Genomic DNA, 16,465 nt, shown 5'->3' with positions numbered 1-16,465 from the left:
GAAGTAGTTTCAGAGACCTAATGTTACCTGTTGCAATTAGCTTCCTTTGTTCACAGTACCTATAGTAAGTAATTACATATCATAATGCGTCTTGTTCTGGCTAACCTACTTTTAACCTAATTATCATAAGGATATGTATTTTATGTAAAATGACCATCTTCTGCTCAGTTTTTAGCCATTTTAGGAGACCAGTGATTTATATAAGGTATTTAATCTGTAATTTGAAAATCTTAGATAACCAATACATTTTTAATATACACCTGGAAAAAAATATTGCAACACTTCCATTGAAAACAATGTAAAATGATATAATTATAGAATGTGTATATTTGGGTTTTACCAAATACTTTAAATCCATTGATAGTTTAAAATTGAATTTATGTTATTAACTTACATTTCAGGCAAAATTAAGACTAGATAGACGAATTAGTACTGCTGCACTGTAAAAGTTATTCAAGCTTTGTCTTGTCTTTTATACCGACATTTTATAAAAGTAATTTTTACAGCAAACTAAACATCTGATACAGAAAATGTGTGTTAAAGTTATCATTTCTAACAGTTTTAAAACATAAACGGATTAAAAGTATTTGGTAAAAACCAAATTAAACACATCTTACACTCATGTCATTTTACATTGTTTTCAATGGTTCAGTGTGCAATTATTTATCCAGGTGTATAGTTTATTTTGTTGCCTAACATCTGTTATATTTCAATGCATTATATAACCAAGTTTAGAGGTAAAAGATATCCTAATAACATTAAGCAAATATTTATTGGTATGTTACTCGTTGTTTCATCTTGTCTTGTTTCTTCTGTAACTAAATCAAATTCTTTTTTCCTGTTCATGTCAGTAAACTATAATACAATCCAACTCTTTCACAGTTACAGAGTACATACCCTAAAAGTTTGCCAGCTTCCTTGGACTGGTAAATATCACACTGATACAGAGGTCCCTTGTGCCCAGCAGCCTTACATAAAGCTTCGTGGAACTGGAACTGTATCACAAAACTTACAAAATATCTAAAAATAGAATAGAAAGGTTCAAATCTGAGGCTTCACATAAAACCTCATGGAACTGGAACTGTATCACAAAACTTACAAAATATCTAAAAATAAAAATACTTGGTCATAGAATATGTAATAACATAGCAATCAATGTTTTCAAAAATAAGAGGATGGCAGGATCAAATGCCACATTATAAATTATATTTAAGTGTTCACTTCTATCATAAAGGGGTTACCGGTATACTAAAATTGAAGGTATCATGTGTATAAAAAATAAAGACGTTTTAAATTTTAATAACTAATCTTACATTTTGGTCCTTTAAAAAGCATAGCAATAATAAAAACATGCTATAATTTCTGCATTTTCAGTATCTACTCATTTTGAGAATCTCATTTCTAGCCTTTATTGCCTAATTCACATTATATAGTCTGACCTGATGTATGGAACATTGGCAGGAATGTGGTATTTTGCTCCAGGGTCAAAATCATCTTTACCTCTCTTCACTGGAGGTGATATTCCTTGGAATTTACATCTAAAATAAAATTGAAATATTCCTTGTATTTATTACTTTTATGTTGGGCATAACAATCTTATATGCATATCTTTTGGTCTTTACTAAAATATTCTGCAAAGAATAAATATCTGAGTGGTTTTTAGCATGGGTAACACTATATGTGCTGTATACATATAAAATTTTCACAAAAGTTCAATGAATTCAAAATCTTATTATTAAAAAAACTAGAGGCTCTTAAGAACCTGTGTCCCTCACCTTGGTCTATGTGCATATTAAACAAATTACACAGATGGATTCATGACAAAATTGTGTTTTGGTGAAGGTGATGTGTTTGTAGATCTTTATTTACTGAAATTCTTGCTACTTACAATTTTCTCTATCTATAATAAACTTGGCCCTTTCGTTACAGAGGAAAATATTTTGTAAAAATTTACAAAAATTTACCAAATTAATGAAAATTGTTAAAAATTGACTATAAAGGGCAATAACTCCTTATGGGGTCAACTGACCATTTTGGTCATGTTGACTAATTTGTAGATCTTTTTTTTTGCTAAATATTATTGCTGTTTACAGTTTATCTCTATCTATAATAGTATTCAAGATAATAACTAAAAATGGCAAAATTTCTTTAAAAATTTCCAATTTGGGGACAGCAACCCAAAAACCAGTTGTCCAATTTATCTGAAAATTTCAGGGCAGATAGATATTAACTTGATAAACAATTTAACAGCTTGTCAGATTTCCTTTAAATGCTTTAGTTTCAAAGTTAAAAGCCAAAATCTACATTTTACCCCTATGTTCTATTTTCAGCCATGACGGTCATCTTGGTTGGTTGGCCGGGTCACTGCACACATTTTTTAAACTAGATACCCTAATAATGGTTGTGGCTAAGTTTGATCAAATTTGCCCCAGTAGTTTCAGAGGAGAAGATTTTTGTAAAAGATTACAAAAATTTACGAAAAATTGGTATAAAATGACTATAAAGGGCAATTACTCCTTAAGGGGTCAACTGACCATTTTGGTCATGTTAACTTATTTGTAGATCATACTTCGCTGAACATTATGATGTTTACAGTTTATCTCTATCTTTAATAATATTCAAAATAATAACCAAAAACTGCAAAATTTTCTTAAAATTACCAATTTAGTGGCCGCAACCCAACAACAGGTTCTCCGATTCATCTGAAAATTTCAGAGCAGATAGATCTTGACCTGATAAACAGTTTTACTTAGGTCAGATTTGCTCTAAATGCTTTGGTTTCAGAGATATAAGCCAAAATCTACATTTTACATTTTTACATTTTTATGTTCTATTTTTAGCCATGGCGGCCATCTTGGTTAGTTGGCCGGGTCAGCGGAAACATTTTTGAAATTAGATACCCCAATGATGATTGTGGCCAAGTTTGAATAAATTTGACCCAGTAGTTTCAGAGGAGAAGATTCTTGTAAAAGTTAACAGACAACGACGACGACAGACAACGACGACGACAGACAACGGACGCAAAGTGATGAGAAAAGCGGGCCAGGTGAGCTAAAAAATTACAAAATTCATAATCTTAACAAGTATGCAAGCCATTGGAATATGTCGAAAGTGCTGTTACAATATGCTCAGCCTCCTTATCAGTTATCAAGAAGCCGAAGCTAAGATATAGGGAAGGTAACTCACCTAAGATCCCACCATTTCTGGTTGTAATCATCAGGAGTTGTCTCTCCACTAAACACACTCCATCTCCATTGGTCAATAAGATATCCAAAAGGTAAGAAAGCTATCTTGTCTAAGGCCATAGACATCAAGAAGTTCATATCTGCCTCTATAAAAAAAAAGAAAGTATACATATTACAAAATGCAATTAAAGAGAGGCGAGTTATTTGAGTTTTTGTCTCATTGGTGTCTTATTCCATTTCTCATCTTATTCATGTTTATTAATCTCAAACAGAAGAATTACTTTTATTCATGGGTAACAATTTTATAAGATCAACAGATTTTGGGTTCTATAACTAGAGGCTCTAAAGAGCCTGTGTCGCTCACCTTGGTCTATGTGAATTTTAAACAATGGACACAGGTGGATTCATGACAAAATTGTATTTTGGTGATGGTGATGTGTTTGTAGATCTTACTTTACTAAACATTCTTGCTGCTTACAATTATCTCTATCTATAACAGTACTTTCTGTGGAAAATGTTATTGAAAATCTTCAAATTTTAAGAAAATTGTTAAAAATTGACTATAAAGGGCAATAACTCCTAAAGTGGTCAACTGACCATTTTGGTAAAGTTGACTTATTTGTAGATCTTACTTTGCTGAACATTATTGCTGTTTACAGTTTATCTCTATCTATAATAATATTCAAGATAATAACAAACTAGAGGCTCTAAAGAGCCTGTGTCGCTCACCTTGGTCTATGTGAATACTTAACAAAGGACACAGATGGATTCAAGACAAAATTGTGGTTTGGTGATGGTGATGTGTTTGTAGATCTTACTTTACTGAACATTCTTGCTGCTTACAATTATCTCTATCTATAATGAACTTGACCCAGTAGTTACAGTGGAAAATGTAAGTAAATTTTTACAAATTTTGTGAAAATTGTTAAAAAAATATGATTATATAAAGGGCAATAACTCCTTAGGGGTCAATTGACCATTTTGGTCATGTTGACTTCTTTTTAGGTCTTACTTTGCTGTACATTATTGCTGTTTACAGTTTATCTCTATCTATAATAATATTCAAGATAATAACCAAAAACAGCAAAATTTCCTTACAATTACCAATTCAGGGACAGCAACCCAACAACATGTTGTCTGATTCATTTGAAAATTTCAGGGCAGATAGATCTTGACCCGATAATTTTTTTTACCCATGTCAGATTTGCTCTAAATGCTTTGGTTTTTGAGTTATAAGCCAAAAACTGCATTTTACCCCTATGTTCTATTTTTAGCCATGACGGCCATCTTGGTTGGTAGGCGGGGTCACGCCACACATTTTTAAAACTAGATACCCCAATGATGATTGTGGCCAAGTTTGGATTAATTTGGCCCAGTAGTTTCAGAGGAGAAGATTTTTGTAAAAGATTACTAAGATTTACGAAAAATGGTTAAAAATTGACTATAAAGGGCAATAACTCCTAAATTGGTCAACTGACCATTTTGTCATGTTGACTTATTTGTAAATCTTACTTTGCTGAACATTATTGCTGTTTACAGTTTATCTCTATCTATAATAATATTCAAGATAATAACCAACTAGAGGCTCTAAAGAGCCTGTGTCGCTCACCTTGGTCTTTGTGAATATTAAACAATGGACACAGATGGATTCATGACAAAATTGTGTTTTGGTGATGGTGATGTGTTTGTAGATCTTACTTTACTAAACATTCTTGCTGTTTACAGTTTATCTCTATCTATAATAATATTCAAGATAATAACCAACTAGAGGCTCTAAAGAGCCTGTGTCGCTCACCTTGGTGTCTGTGAATATTAAACATAGCAAGAGATGGATTCATGACAAAATTGTGTTATGGTGATGGTGATGTGTTTGTAGATCTTACTTTACTAAACATTCTTGCTGCTTACAATTATCTCTATCTATAATAAACTTGGCCCAGTAGTTTCAGTGGAAAATGTTAGTGAAAATTTACAAATTTTATGAAAATTGTTAAAAATTGACTATAAAGGGCAATAACTCCTTAGGGGGTCAATTGACCATTTCAGTAATGTTGACTTATTTGTAAATATTACTTTGTTGAACATTATTGCTGTTTACAGTTTATCTTTATCTATAATAATATTCAAGATAATAACCAAAAACAGTAAAATTTCCTTAAAATTACCAATTTAGGGGCAGCAACCCAACAACAGGTTGTCTGATTCATCTGAAAATTACAGGGTAGATAGAACTTTAATTTACCTGATGAACAATTTTACCCCATGACAGATTTGCTCTAAATGCTTTGGTTTTTGAGTTATAAGCCAAAAACTGCATTTGACCCCTATGTTCTATTTTTAGCAATGGTGACCATGTTTGTTGATAGATCATAACTTCGGATACAATTTACAAACTAGATACCCTAAGGAACATTCAGTTAAAGTTTGGAAGTATTTGGCCCAGTAGTTTCAGAGGAGAAGATTTTTGTAAAAGATTACTAAGATTTACGAAAAATGGTTAAAAATTGACTATAAAGGGCAATAACTCCTAAAGGGGTCAACTGACCATTTCGGTCATGTTGACTTATTTGTAAATCTAACTTTGCTGAACATTATTGCTGTGTACAGTTTATCTCTATCTATAATAATATTCAAGATAATAACCAAAAACAGCAAAATTTCCTCAAAATTACCAATTCAGGGGCAGCAACCCAACAACAGGTTGACCGATTCATCTGAAAATTTCAGGGCAGATAGATCTTGACCTGATAAACAATATTACCCCCATGTCAGATTTCCTCTAAATGCCTTGGTTTTTGAGTTATAAGCCAAAAACTGCATTTTACCCCTATGTTCTATTTTTAGCTGTGGCGGCCATCTTGGTTGGTTGACCGGGTCATGCCACACATTTTTTAAACTAGATACCACAAAGATGATTGTGGCCAAGTTTGGATTAATTTGGCCATGCAGTTTCAGAGGAGAAGATTTTTGTAATAGATTACTAAGATTTACGAACTAGAGGCTCTAAAGAGCCTGTGTCGCTCACCTTGGTCTATGTGCATATTTAACAAAGGACACAAATGGATTCATGACAAAATTGTATTTTGGTGATGGTGATGTGTTTGAAGTGTTTACTTTACTGAACGATTTTGCTTCTTACAATTATATCTATAATGAACTTTGCCCATTAGTAACAGAGAACTATATTTGGTAAAAATTTACATAAATTTACCAAATTAATGAAAATAGTTAAAAATTGACTCTAAAGGGCAATAACTCCTTAAGGGGTCAATTGACCATTTAGGTCATGTTGACTTATTTGTAGATCTTACTTTGCTGAACATTATTGCTGTTTACAGTTTATCGCTATCTATAATAGTATTCAAGATAACCAAAAACGGCAAAATTTCTTTAAAAATTACCAATTGGAGGGCAGCAACCCAACAACCAGTTGTCCAATTCATCTGAAAAATTCAGGGCAGATAGATATTGACTTGATTAACAATTTAAGTTCTTGTCAGATTTGCTCTAGATGCTTTGGTTTCATAGTTATAAGCCAAAAACTGCATGTTACCCCTATGTTCTATTTTTAGCCGTGGCGGCCATCTTGGTTGAATGGCCAGGTCATCGGACACATTTTTCAAACTAGATACCCCAAAGATGATTGTGGCCTAGTAGTTTCAGTGGAGATTTTGTAAAAGATTACTTAGATTTATGAAAAATGGTTAAAGATTGACTATAAAGGGCAATAACTCCTAAAGGGGTCAACTGACCATTTTGGTCATGATGACTTATTTGTAGATCTTACTTTGCTGAACATTATTGCTGTTTACAATTTATCTCTATCTATAATAATATTCAAGATAATAACCAAAAACAGCAAAATTTCCTCAAAATTACCAATTCAGGGGCAGCAACCCAACAACCGATTGACCGATTTATCTGAAAATTTCAGGGCAGATAGATCTTTACCTGATAAACATTTTTATCCCATGTCAAATTTCCTCAAAATGCTTTGGTTTTTGAGTTATAAGCCAAAAACTGCATTTTACCCCTATGTTCTATTTTTAGCGGTGACGGCCATCTTGGTTAGTTGACCAAGTCACGCCACACATTTTTTAAACGAGATACCCTAAAGATGATTGTGGCCAAGTTTGAATTAATTTGGCCCAGTAGTTTCAGAGGAGAAGATTTTTGTAAAAGATTACTTTAATTTTTCGAAAAATGGTAAAAAATTGACTACAAAGGGCAATAACTCCTAAACGGGTCAACTGACCATTTTGGTCATGTACACTTATTTGTAGATCTTACTTTGATGAACATTATTGCTGTTTACAGTCTATCTCTATCTATAATAATATTCAAGATAATAACCAACTAGAGGCTCTAAAGAGCCTGTGTCGCTCACCTTGGTCTTTGTGAATATTAAACAATGGACACAGATGGATTCATGACAAAATTGTGTTTTGGTGATGGTGATGTGTTTGTAGATCTTACTTTACTAAACATTCTTGCTGCTTACAATTATCTCTATCTATAACAGTACTTTCTGTGGAAAATGTTATTGAAAATCTTCAAATTTTAACAAAATTGTTAAAAATTGACTATGAAGGGCAATAACTCCTTAGGGGGTCAATTGACTATTTTGGTCATAGTGACTTATTTTTAGTTCTTACTTTGCTGTACATTATTGCTGTTAACAGTTTATCTCTATCTATAATAATATTCAAGATAACAAAAAAAACAGCAAAATTTCCTCAAAATTACCAATTCAGGGGCAGCAACCTAACAACCGATTATCCGATTCATCTGAAAATTCCAGGGCAGATAGATCGTGACCTGATCAACAATTTTACTTCCTGTCAGATTTGCTCTTAATGCTTTGGTTTTTGAGTTATGAGCCAAAAACTGCATTTTACCCCCATGTTCTATTTTTAGCCATGGCGGCCATCTCGGTTTGTTGGCCGAGTTACTGGACACATTTTTTTAACTAGATACCCCAATTATGGCTAAGTTTGGTTAAATTTGGCCCAGTAGTTTCAGAGGAGAAGATTTTTCTTAAAGAATACTAAGATTTACGAAAAATGGTTAAAAATTGACTATAAAGGGCAATAACTCCTAAAGTGGTCAACTGACCATTTTAGTCATGTTGACTTATTTGTAGATCTTACTTTGCTGAACATTATTGCTGTTTACAGTTTAACTCTATCTATAATATTATTCAAGATAATAACCAAAAACAGCCAAATTTACTTAAAATTACCATTTCAGGGGCAGTAACCCAACAACAGAATGTCCGATTCATCTCAAAATTTCAGGGCAGATAGATCTTGACCTGGTAAACAATTTTACCCTGTCAGATTTGCTCTAAATGCTTTGGTTTTTGAGTTATAAGCCAAAAAATGCATTTTACCCCTATGTTCTATTTTTAGCCATGGCGGCCATCTTGGTTGGTTGGCCGGGTCACGCCACACATTTTTTAAACTACATACCCCAATGATGATTGTGGCCAAGTTTGGATTAATTTGTCCCAGTAGTTTCAGAGTAGAAGATTTTTGTAAAAGATACCTAAGATTTACGAAAAATGGTTAAAAATGGACTAAAAAGGGCAATAACTCCTAAAGGGGTCAACTGACCATTTCGGTCACGTTGACTTATTTGTAAATCTTACTTTGCTGAACATTATTGCTGTTAACAGTTTATCTCTATCTATAATAATATTCAAGATAATAACCAAAAAACAGCAAAATTTCCTTAAAATTATCAATTCAGGGGCAGCAACCCAACAACGGGTTGTCCGATTCATCTGAAAATTTCAGGGCAGATAGATCTTGACCTGCTAAACAATTTTACCCCATGTCAGATTTGCTCTAAATGCTTTGGTTTTTGAGTTACAAGCCAAAAAATGCATTTTACCCCTATGTTCTATTTTTAACCATGGCGGCCATCTTGGTTGGTTGGCCGAGTCACGCCACACATTTTTTAAACTACATACCCCAATGATGATTGTGGCCAAGTTTGGTTTAATTTGGCCCAGTAATTTCAGAGGAGAAGATTTTTGTAAAAGTTAACGACGACGGACGACGCCGGACGACGGACGCCGGACGCAAAGTGATGGGAAAAGCTCACTTGGCCCTTCGGGCCAGGTGAGCTAAAAACTGCAAAATTTCCTCAAAATTACCAATTCAGGGGCAGCAACCCAACAACCGATTGACCGATTCATCTGAAAATTTCAGGGCAGATAGATCTTGACCTGATAAACATTTTTATCCCATGTCAGATTTCCTCAAAATGCTTTGGTTTTTGAGTTATAAGCCAAAAACTGCATTTTACCCTTTTGTTCTATTTTTAGCCGTGACGGCCATCTTGGTTGGTTGACCAGGTCACGCCACACATTTTTTAAACTAGATACCCCAAAGATGATTGTGGCCAAGTTTGGATTAATTTGGCCCAGTAGTTTCAGAGGAGAAGATTTTTGTAAAAGATTACTTTAATTAACGAAAAATGGTTAAAAATTGACTATAAAGGGCAATAACTCCTAAACGGGTCAACTGACCATTTTGGTCATGTTGACTTATTTGTAGATCTTACTTTGCTGAACATTATTGCTGTTTACAGTTTATCTCTATCTATAATAATATTCAAGATAATAACCAAAAACAGCAAAATTTCCTCAAAATTACCAATTCAGGGGCAGCAACCCAACAACCGATTGACCGATTCATCTGAAAATTTTAGGGCAGATAGATCTTGACCTGATAAACATTTTATCCATGTCAGATTTGCTCTAAATGCTTTGGTTTTTGAGTTATAAGCCAAAAACTGCATTTTACCCCTATGTTCTATTTTTAGCCGTGGCGGCCATCTTGGTTGGTTGACCGGGTCACGCCACACATTTTTTAAACTAGATACCCCAATGATGATTGTGGCCAAGTTTTGTTTGATTTGGGCCAGTAGTTTCAGAGGAGAAGATTTTTGTAAAAGCTAACGCCGGACGACGACGGACGACGGACGCAAAGTGATGAGAAAAGCTCACTTGGCCCTTTGGGCCAGGTGAGCTAAAAACAGTAAAATTTCCTTAAAATTATCAATTCAGGGGCAGCAACCCAACAACGGGTTGTCCGATTCATCTGAAAATTTCAGGGCAGATAGATCTTGACCTGCTAAACAATTTTACCCCATGTCAGATTTGCTCTAAATGCTTTGGTTTTTGAGTTACAAGCCAAAAAATGCATTTTACCCCTATGTTCTATTTTTAACCATGGCGGCCATCTTGGTTGGTTGGCCGAGTCACGCCACACATTTTTTAAACTACATACCCCAATGATGATTGTGGCCAAGTTTGGTTTAATTTGGCCCAGTAATTTCAGAGGAGAAGATTTTTGTAAAAGTTAACGACGACGGACGACGCCGGACGACGGACGCCGGACGCAAAGTGATGGGAAAAGCTCACTTGGCCCTTCGGGCCAGGTGAGCTAAAAACTGCAAAATTTCCTCAAAATTACCAATTCAGGGGCAGCAACCCAACAACCGATTGACCGATTCATCTGAAAATTTCAGGGCAGATAGATCTTGACCTGATAAACATTTTTATCCCATGTCAGGTTTCCTCAAAATGCTTTGGTTTTTGAGTTATAAGCCAAAAACTGCATTTTACCCTTTTGTTCTATTTTTAGCCGTGACGGCCATCTTGGTTGGTTGACCAGGTCACGCCACACATTTTTTAAACTAGATACCCCAAAGATGATTGTGGCCAAGTTTGGATTAATTTGGCCCAGTAGTTTCAGAGGAGAAGATTTTTGTAAAAGATTACTTTAATTAACGAAAAATGGTTAAAAATTGACTATAAAGGGCAATAACTCCTAAACGGGTCAACTGACCATTTTGGTCATGTTGACTTATTTGTAGATCTTACTTTGCTGAACATTATTGCTGTTTACAGTTTATCTCTATCTATAATAATATTCAAGATAATAACCAAAAACAGCAAAATTTCCTCAAAATTACCAATTCAGGGGCAGCAACCCAACAACCGATTGACCGATTCATCTGAAAATTTTAGGGCAGATAGATCTTGACCTGATAAACATTTTATCCATGTCAGATTTGCTCTAAATGCTTTGGTTTTTGAGTTATAAGCCAAAAACTGCATTTTACCCCTATGTTCTATTTTTAGCCGTGGCGGCCATCTTGGTTGGTTGACCGGGTCACGCCACACATTTTTTAAACTAGATACCCCAATGATGATTGTGGCCAAGTTTTGTTTGATTTGGGCCAGTAGTTTCAGAGGAGAAGATTTTTGTAAAAGCTAACGCCGGACGACGACGGACGACGGACGCAAAGTGATGAGAAAAGCTCACTTGGCCCTTTGGGCCAGGTGAGCTAAAAACAGTAAAATTTCCTTAAAATTACCAATTCAGGGACAGCAACCCAACAACAGGTTGTCCGATTCATCTGAAAATTTCAGGGCAGATAGATTTTGACCTGATAAACAATTTTACCCATGTCAGATTTGCTCTAAATGCTTTGGTTTTTGAGTTATAAGCCAAAAACTGCATTTTACCCCCATGTTCTATTTTTAGCCATGGCAGCCATCTTGGTTGGTTGACCGGGTCACCGGACACATTTTTAAAACTAGATACCCCAATGATGATTGTGGACAAGTTTGGTTTAATTTGGCCCAGCAGTTTCAGAGGAGAAGATTTTTGTAAAAGTTAACAACGACGCCGGACGCAAAGTGATGGGAAAAGCTCACCTGGCCTAAAAAGTGATGTTAATAAACTTTGTATAAATACAAGGGAAAATTTATGTATGAAATTAAAGAAAAGAAAAAAAATCTCAAAGAAATTTCATTTTGTTTTTAATATGTGATGGTTTATTTTTTATTTTCTTCACCTTATGCTAAAAATTCATTTGCTTTTTAAAGGAGTTTTATTTTTATAACCGATACTGTTAGAAATCTTGATCGATTTATTTTGCATAACTACACCCCTTTTCAAGTTCTCCAAACTGACCAAAGACTGTTACTAGTATTTAAATCATACAATATAATTAATTCTCAAGCATTGACAGAAAATTGATACATCCTCTGATTTTCTCTTTTTTGAAAACTGAAGTTGGATACATAAATCATTTGGAAATGTTATTTATTTGTGGCTGAGTCGACAATATTCTACTTTCGTTTTTGGCTTTTGAATAAACCACAGTCACCACCAACAGACAAAATTGATGGTGCAATTAAAATTGGTTGTCATGTCAATTTGTTTATTAATAAATGCCCTGACATTTTTTTATGATCCAAGGCCCTGAACCTATACTACTTGGAAAGAACTGTACAAACAACTTTTTTTGCAATATTTGTTTAAATTGAGTTCAGCAATTCTCAAAACAACTTTGGAATATTTGCTAAAATGTGTTATAAATAGTGATGTATGTATGTATGTACGTAGTCGTAAATGCCTCCGTTATCCAAAGAACTCCTCGAAAGCTGCGAGGGTACAGTGGCATCCATGTTCACTCCCTATTAAGATTAATGGAGATGTGTCACTAATGTATATTTATATATATTTGATACCATTGTCGTTCTCCACTTTATCCAGTAATCCAATCTTGTTCAGATGTTTAGGTGTGGCCACAGACAGGGCAAGTACATCTCCTACAGCTTCATGGAAACCTGAAATATCATCATACAGAAATATATGGCATAAAAAGTATAAAATAATAATCAACCCAATTTACATCTTCTTTCTGAAAGAAACAATTACAAGAACTTGTTTATTTAGTTCTGTTAATATTCAAGTTTAAAATAAATTCATGAAAAGTAGTGTTCAAACTCACTCAGGCAAAGTTGAGCTTATATGAATTTGGTAATTATGTTGAGGTACTTTAAGGTCAAGATATTCTCATGTTGCAGCATATTTATGCATTCATGGCTTTCATTAGTTAAGGTTTGAGCATCGGCTGAGGGCTATAGGTTAATCCAGAGAAGTGCTGCAGACACACAAAATATAAAAAGGTTAATTTATTTTTTCAACTCATCAATAATAAATTATTATCAAGAAAGAAAAAGATATAATATGTTTAGAATATGTAACCCAGATGTACTAACCAGAGTTAGCACCCCTTCTAAATGGCACTGGTAAATCTTTATACTGTAGGTAGTACTGTATATGTCCCATCTCATGATGGATAGTTATCAAGTCCTCCATGTTAATGTCTGTGCACATTTTGATCCTGATTTCATAAGAAAGAAAAATAGAAATATATGTGTAAAATATCACATAAATGTTCATAAGTTTACTCATTTAAATAAAGTGCATGGCCATGATGTTGTTTTACTGTGGGATTATTAGTATGCCCCGATGTCAGACTTCATATTATACAATGAAATGGAAATTTGGTATTTGTAATAGTAAAAAATTCCAATCTGTAAACTGGTAGTTATTTATAAGAGCTTACTAAAATTTTCTGATTGAATGAAAAGTGCACTTCACAATAATGGAACAGTTTGGACATTTTTGTGAACATTTAAGTTTAAAAGCATTTCTAAAAAGATATAAATTCTGAAAATACCAATTCTCATCCATAAATATTCATGCATCCATCATAAATGGTAAGAAATTGAAGCAAATATGATAAAAAGGAGAGGTGAGTCATAGATATAAGAAGATATGGTAAGAGTGGCATTTATGTTTGTCTATAAAGGTATTACTGGAAATCAACTCTTTGTGTAGATACAATATGCTTACTGCATCTTACTGTGAAAAATAAAATCTTGTAAAGATGACTTCTTATGATTTTTTAAACATTTACCTAAAATCTTTTTGATTATAGAAATCCCAGGCTGATGCATGGCACACCACCTCTCTGCCATCTGTAGGTTTAGTAATCATGGACTTGTTCCAAAACGTCTCAGGCATTTTCTTTAATCCTAGTGAAACAAAAAACTCCTCTGCAATTTTAAACAGGTCTAATGCTGTTTTATTCTAAAATATAAAATGTTAAATGAGTGAATATGATATATTTGCCATAAGTATTCAATATAAATAAGTATCAATATCAGAAGTATGTTTAATGGCAATATGTCTGATTTTTTTAAAATCTTTTCTTTTAAATAGAGAATCTGCATAAAAAAATTCTTACTTCCCTTGATGAATTATTTACATATACGGTATAACAGAGTATACAATGCACAAAGCAACCTTGAGACTAGATATTGAACCTTTTGATTTCAATAGTATACTGTAAACCAACTTATATTCACGACTTTCGCGAGTAGAAAAATAACTTGAAAATAAATTGTCGTGAATATGTAAAATTTGGTTGTTTCCTTATTAAAACACACAAAATTAGTTAGAAAATCATAAAATTAAAAAGCTGTGAAGAGGTCTAGAAAGGGTCAAATACCAAATAAAGTTTCCGCGAAAATAAGTTGGTTTCCAGTATCTCTTATTTCACATCAGAACAGATTAAGGGTTGTTCCTTACATAGAAAATACACTTCTTATTTGAGATTCTAGAAAATGCTTCCCTTGTTTCACTTATCACTTTTGATCATGTCCTGAATGTTCAATGACATCCCCCTAGATTTAGTCATTGGGTTTCCCTAGTTTCCTCTGTGTAATTTTCTATTATTAAAAGATTCATTGTACATCTGATTGTTGGTATAGTGTGGTTTGCAACAGTGGATCATGAAAAATCAAAAGGTCAACGTACAAAAAGAAAATATACTCCATTGAACCAACACCTGGCAAGTCAGGATAGGGATTTCATCAACCACAGATTTACCAGACATGATTTTATTGAAAAGTATAATAGATGTTTACCTGTTGTTTTAATACAGGTGTAACATCTATCCCTGCTTTACCTTCAAAAGGTATAAGTGTATCATAAATGTTATTCCACTGCTGGGCCCACATATTTCCTGAAAATAAAACAGTTCAAAATTTGTTATGAAATTACATTAATTCCAGATCAATTTCTCCATAGTTTAATGGCATTACAAATTTCATTGTCCAAGATTAAAATTATTTTGTATATGAAATTATATGAATTAATTTTTATTCAAAATAGTAGATATATCTAAATAGCTGTGTAACCTCTTTATTTATTTTTTTCAGGCATATTACACAAAAAAAAACTGTTTTATAGTTTCTGCAAGTCATTTAAACATCCTAAATCACATATTTCGTTTAATCAAAATTTTGCATCATCATAAACTCTCACATGCTTTAAGCTTCAAATAGATTTCACAATAACAAATTGTCAAGAATATTATTCATTGTGTTTACCAAATAAATGTGCTGGTATGTGTCCTGATTGAGGGAAATATTGGGCACCATATCTCTGCTTTAATTTCCTTCTTACATATGCATGTAAATTTTCATATAAGGGAGATAACTCTTGTAATAGATTTTCCAAATCTTGTCTGAAAGTTGATGTTTCATATCCCGATCTCCAATAATCTCCAGTGTTGTTATAGCCTGAAATATAAAACATGCACTGTATGTACTTATTGATTATCATTGGTCATCTCAAGGAGATGGACTTTCTCCCTTGAGCCAGTATTGCGAAAGTGAGAAAAGCAATTGAGTTGAGATGACCAATACCTATGACAATGTTGTAAATTTCATTGACAACTGCACGTGAGATCTTACTTCTAGCAATAATTTTTTATATCACTCTAGTGTGAAAGGAAATTATCAGTAAGTAAGATCAAAGGAAAATTTCTTTAGAAAGTGATAAACATGAATACCATATAGTAGAGATATTGATTTAAACTAACATCCATTTGTTTATTAAAGTCATAAGAAACCTCAAATTAAAAAAAATAATGCATATGTATTTTATAACTCAATGGATAGTTTTCATTACAAAACTGATGTACATATACTTTTTTTCTGAAAAAAATTCTTTAATTTGTTCATATTTAGAAGAAGTTTACTTTATTTTAATTGCTTCCCCGCAATTCCCCAACATATTTTCGGTATGCAAAGTGTCCTCAGTGTAACCCATCTCGTAAAAATCCTGTAATAGCAATATGCATGGATGTCCTTAAAATAAACTATTATCTGAATGTACATGTTGAACACGTGATCAATATCCATGCTTTTTTGTTGATTGTTGACAAACAGGTGATAATCTTTAAACTTCGGCTTCAAAACACAAACTTTAATTACCTGCCATATTTTCACAACACTGACCGATTGAAAAAAAATTGACGATTATAGAAATCTATGCAAAAAAATGATAAAATCATGAACAGAAGACCAAGTTTATGATGTTTAATTGCATAGGTTCAAG

General features: G+C 33.3%; 1 protein-coding gene across 3 annotated transcripts in view; it reads right to left on the bottom strand.

Annotated features, from left to right (window-relative positions):
• Positions 1 to 16,465, bottom strand: part of LOC139512766 (uncharacterized) — a 107,841-nt gene that overhangs the window by 51,398 nt on the left and 39,978 nt on the right. For all 3 annotated transcript variants that reach the window (XM_071300653.1, XM_071300654.1, XM_071300656.1), the window contains 8 exons: positions 15,454 to 15,645; positions 14,989 to 15,086; positions 13,977 to 14,149; positions 13,273 to 13,397; positions 12,739 to 12,837; positions 3,187 to 3,331; positions 1,440 to 1,538; positions 898 to 1,020 (listed from right to left, as the gene is read on the bottom strand). In XM_071300653.1, coding sequence (XP_071156754.1) covers positions 898 to 1,020; positions 1,440 to 1,538; positions 3,187 to 3,331; positions 12,739 to 12,837; positions 13,273 to 13,397; positions 13,977 to 14,149; positions 14,989 to 15,086; positions 15,454 to 15,645 — 1,054 coding nt within the window. The remainder of the gene's footprint in view (positions 1 to 897; positions 1,021 to 1,439; positions 1,539 to 3,186; positions 3,332 to 12,738; positions 12,838 to 13,272; positions 13,398 to 13,976; positions 14,150 to 14,988; positions 15,087 to 15,453; positions 15,646 to 16,465) is intronic.

This window comes from Mytilus edulis, chromosome 2, assembly GCF_963676685.1.
Source record: "Mytilus edulis chromosome 2, xbMytEdul2.2, whole genome shotgun sequence".
Lineage (NCBI taxonomy): Eukaryota > Metazoa > Mollusca > Bivalvia > Mytilida > Mytilidae > Mytilus > Mytilus edulis.
Note: the sequence above shows the minus strand (reverse complement) of the source record. Positions and strands in the feature narration are given on the sequence as shown.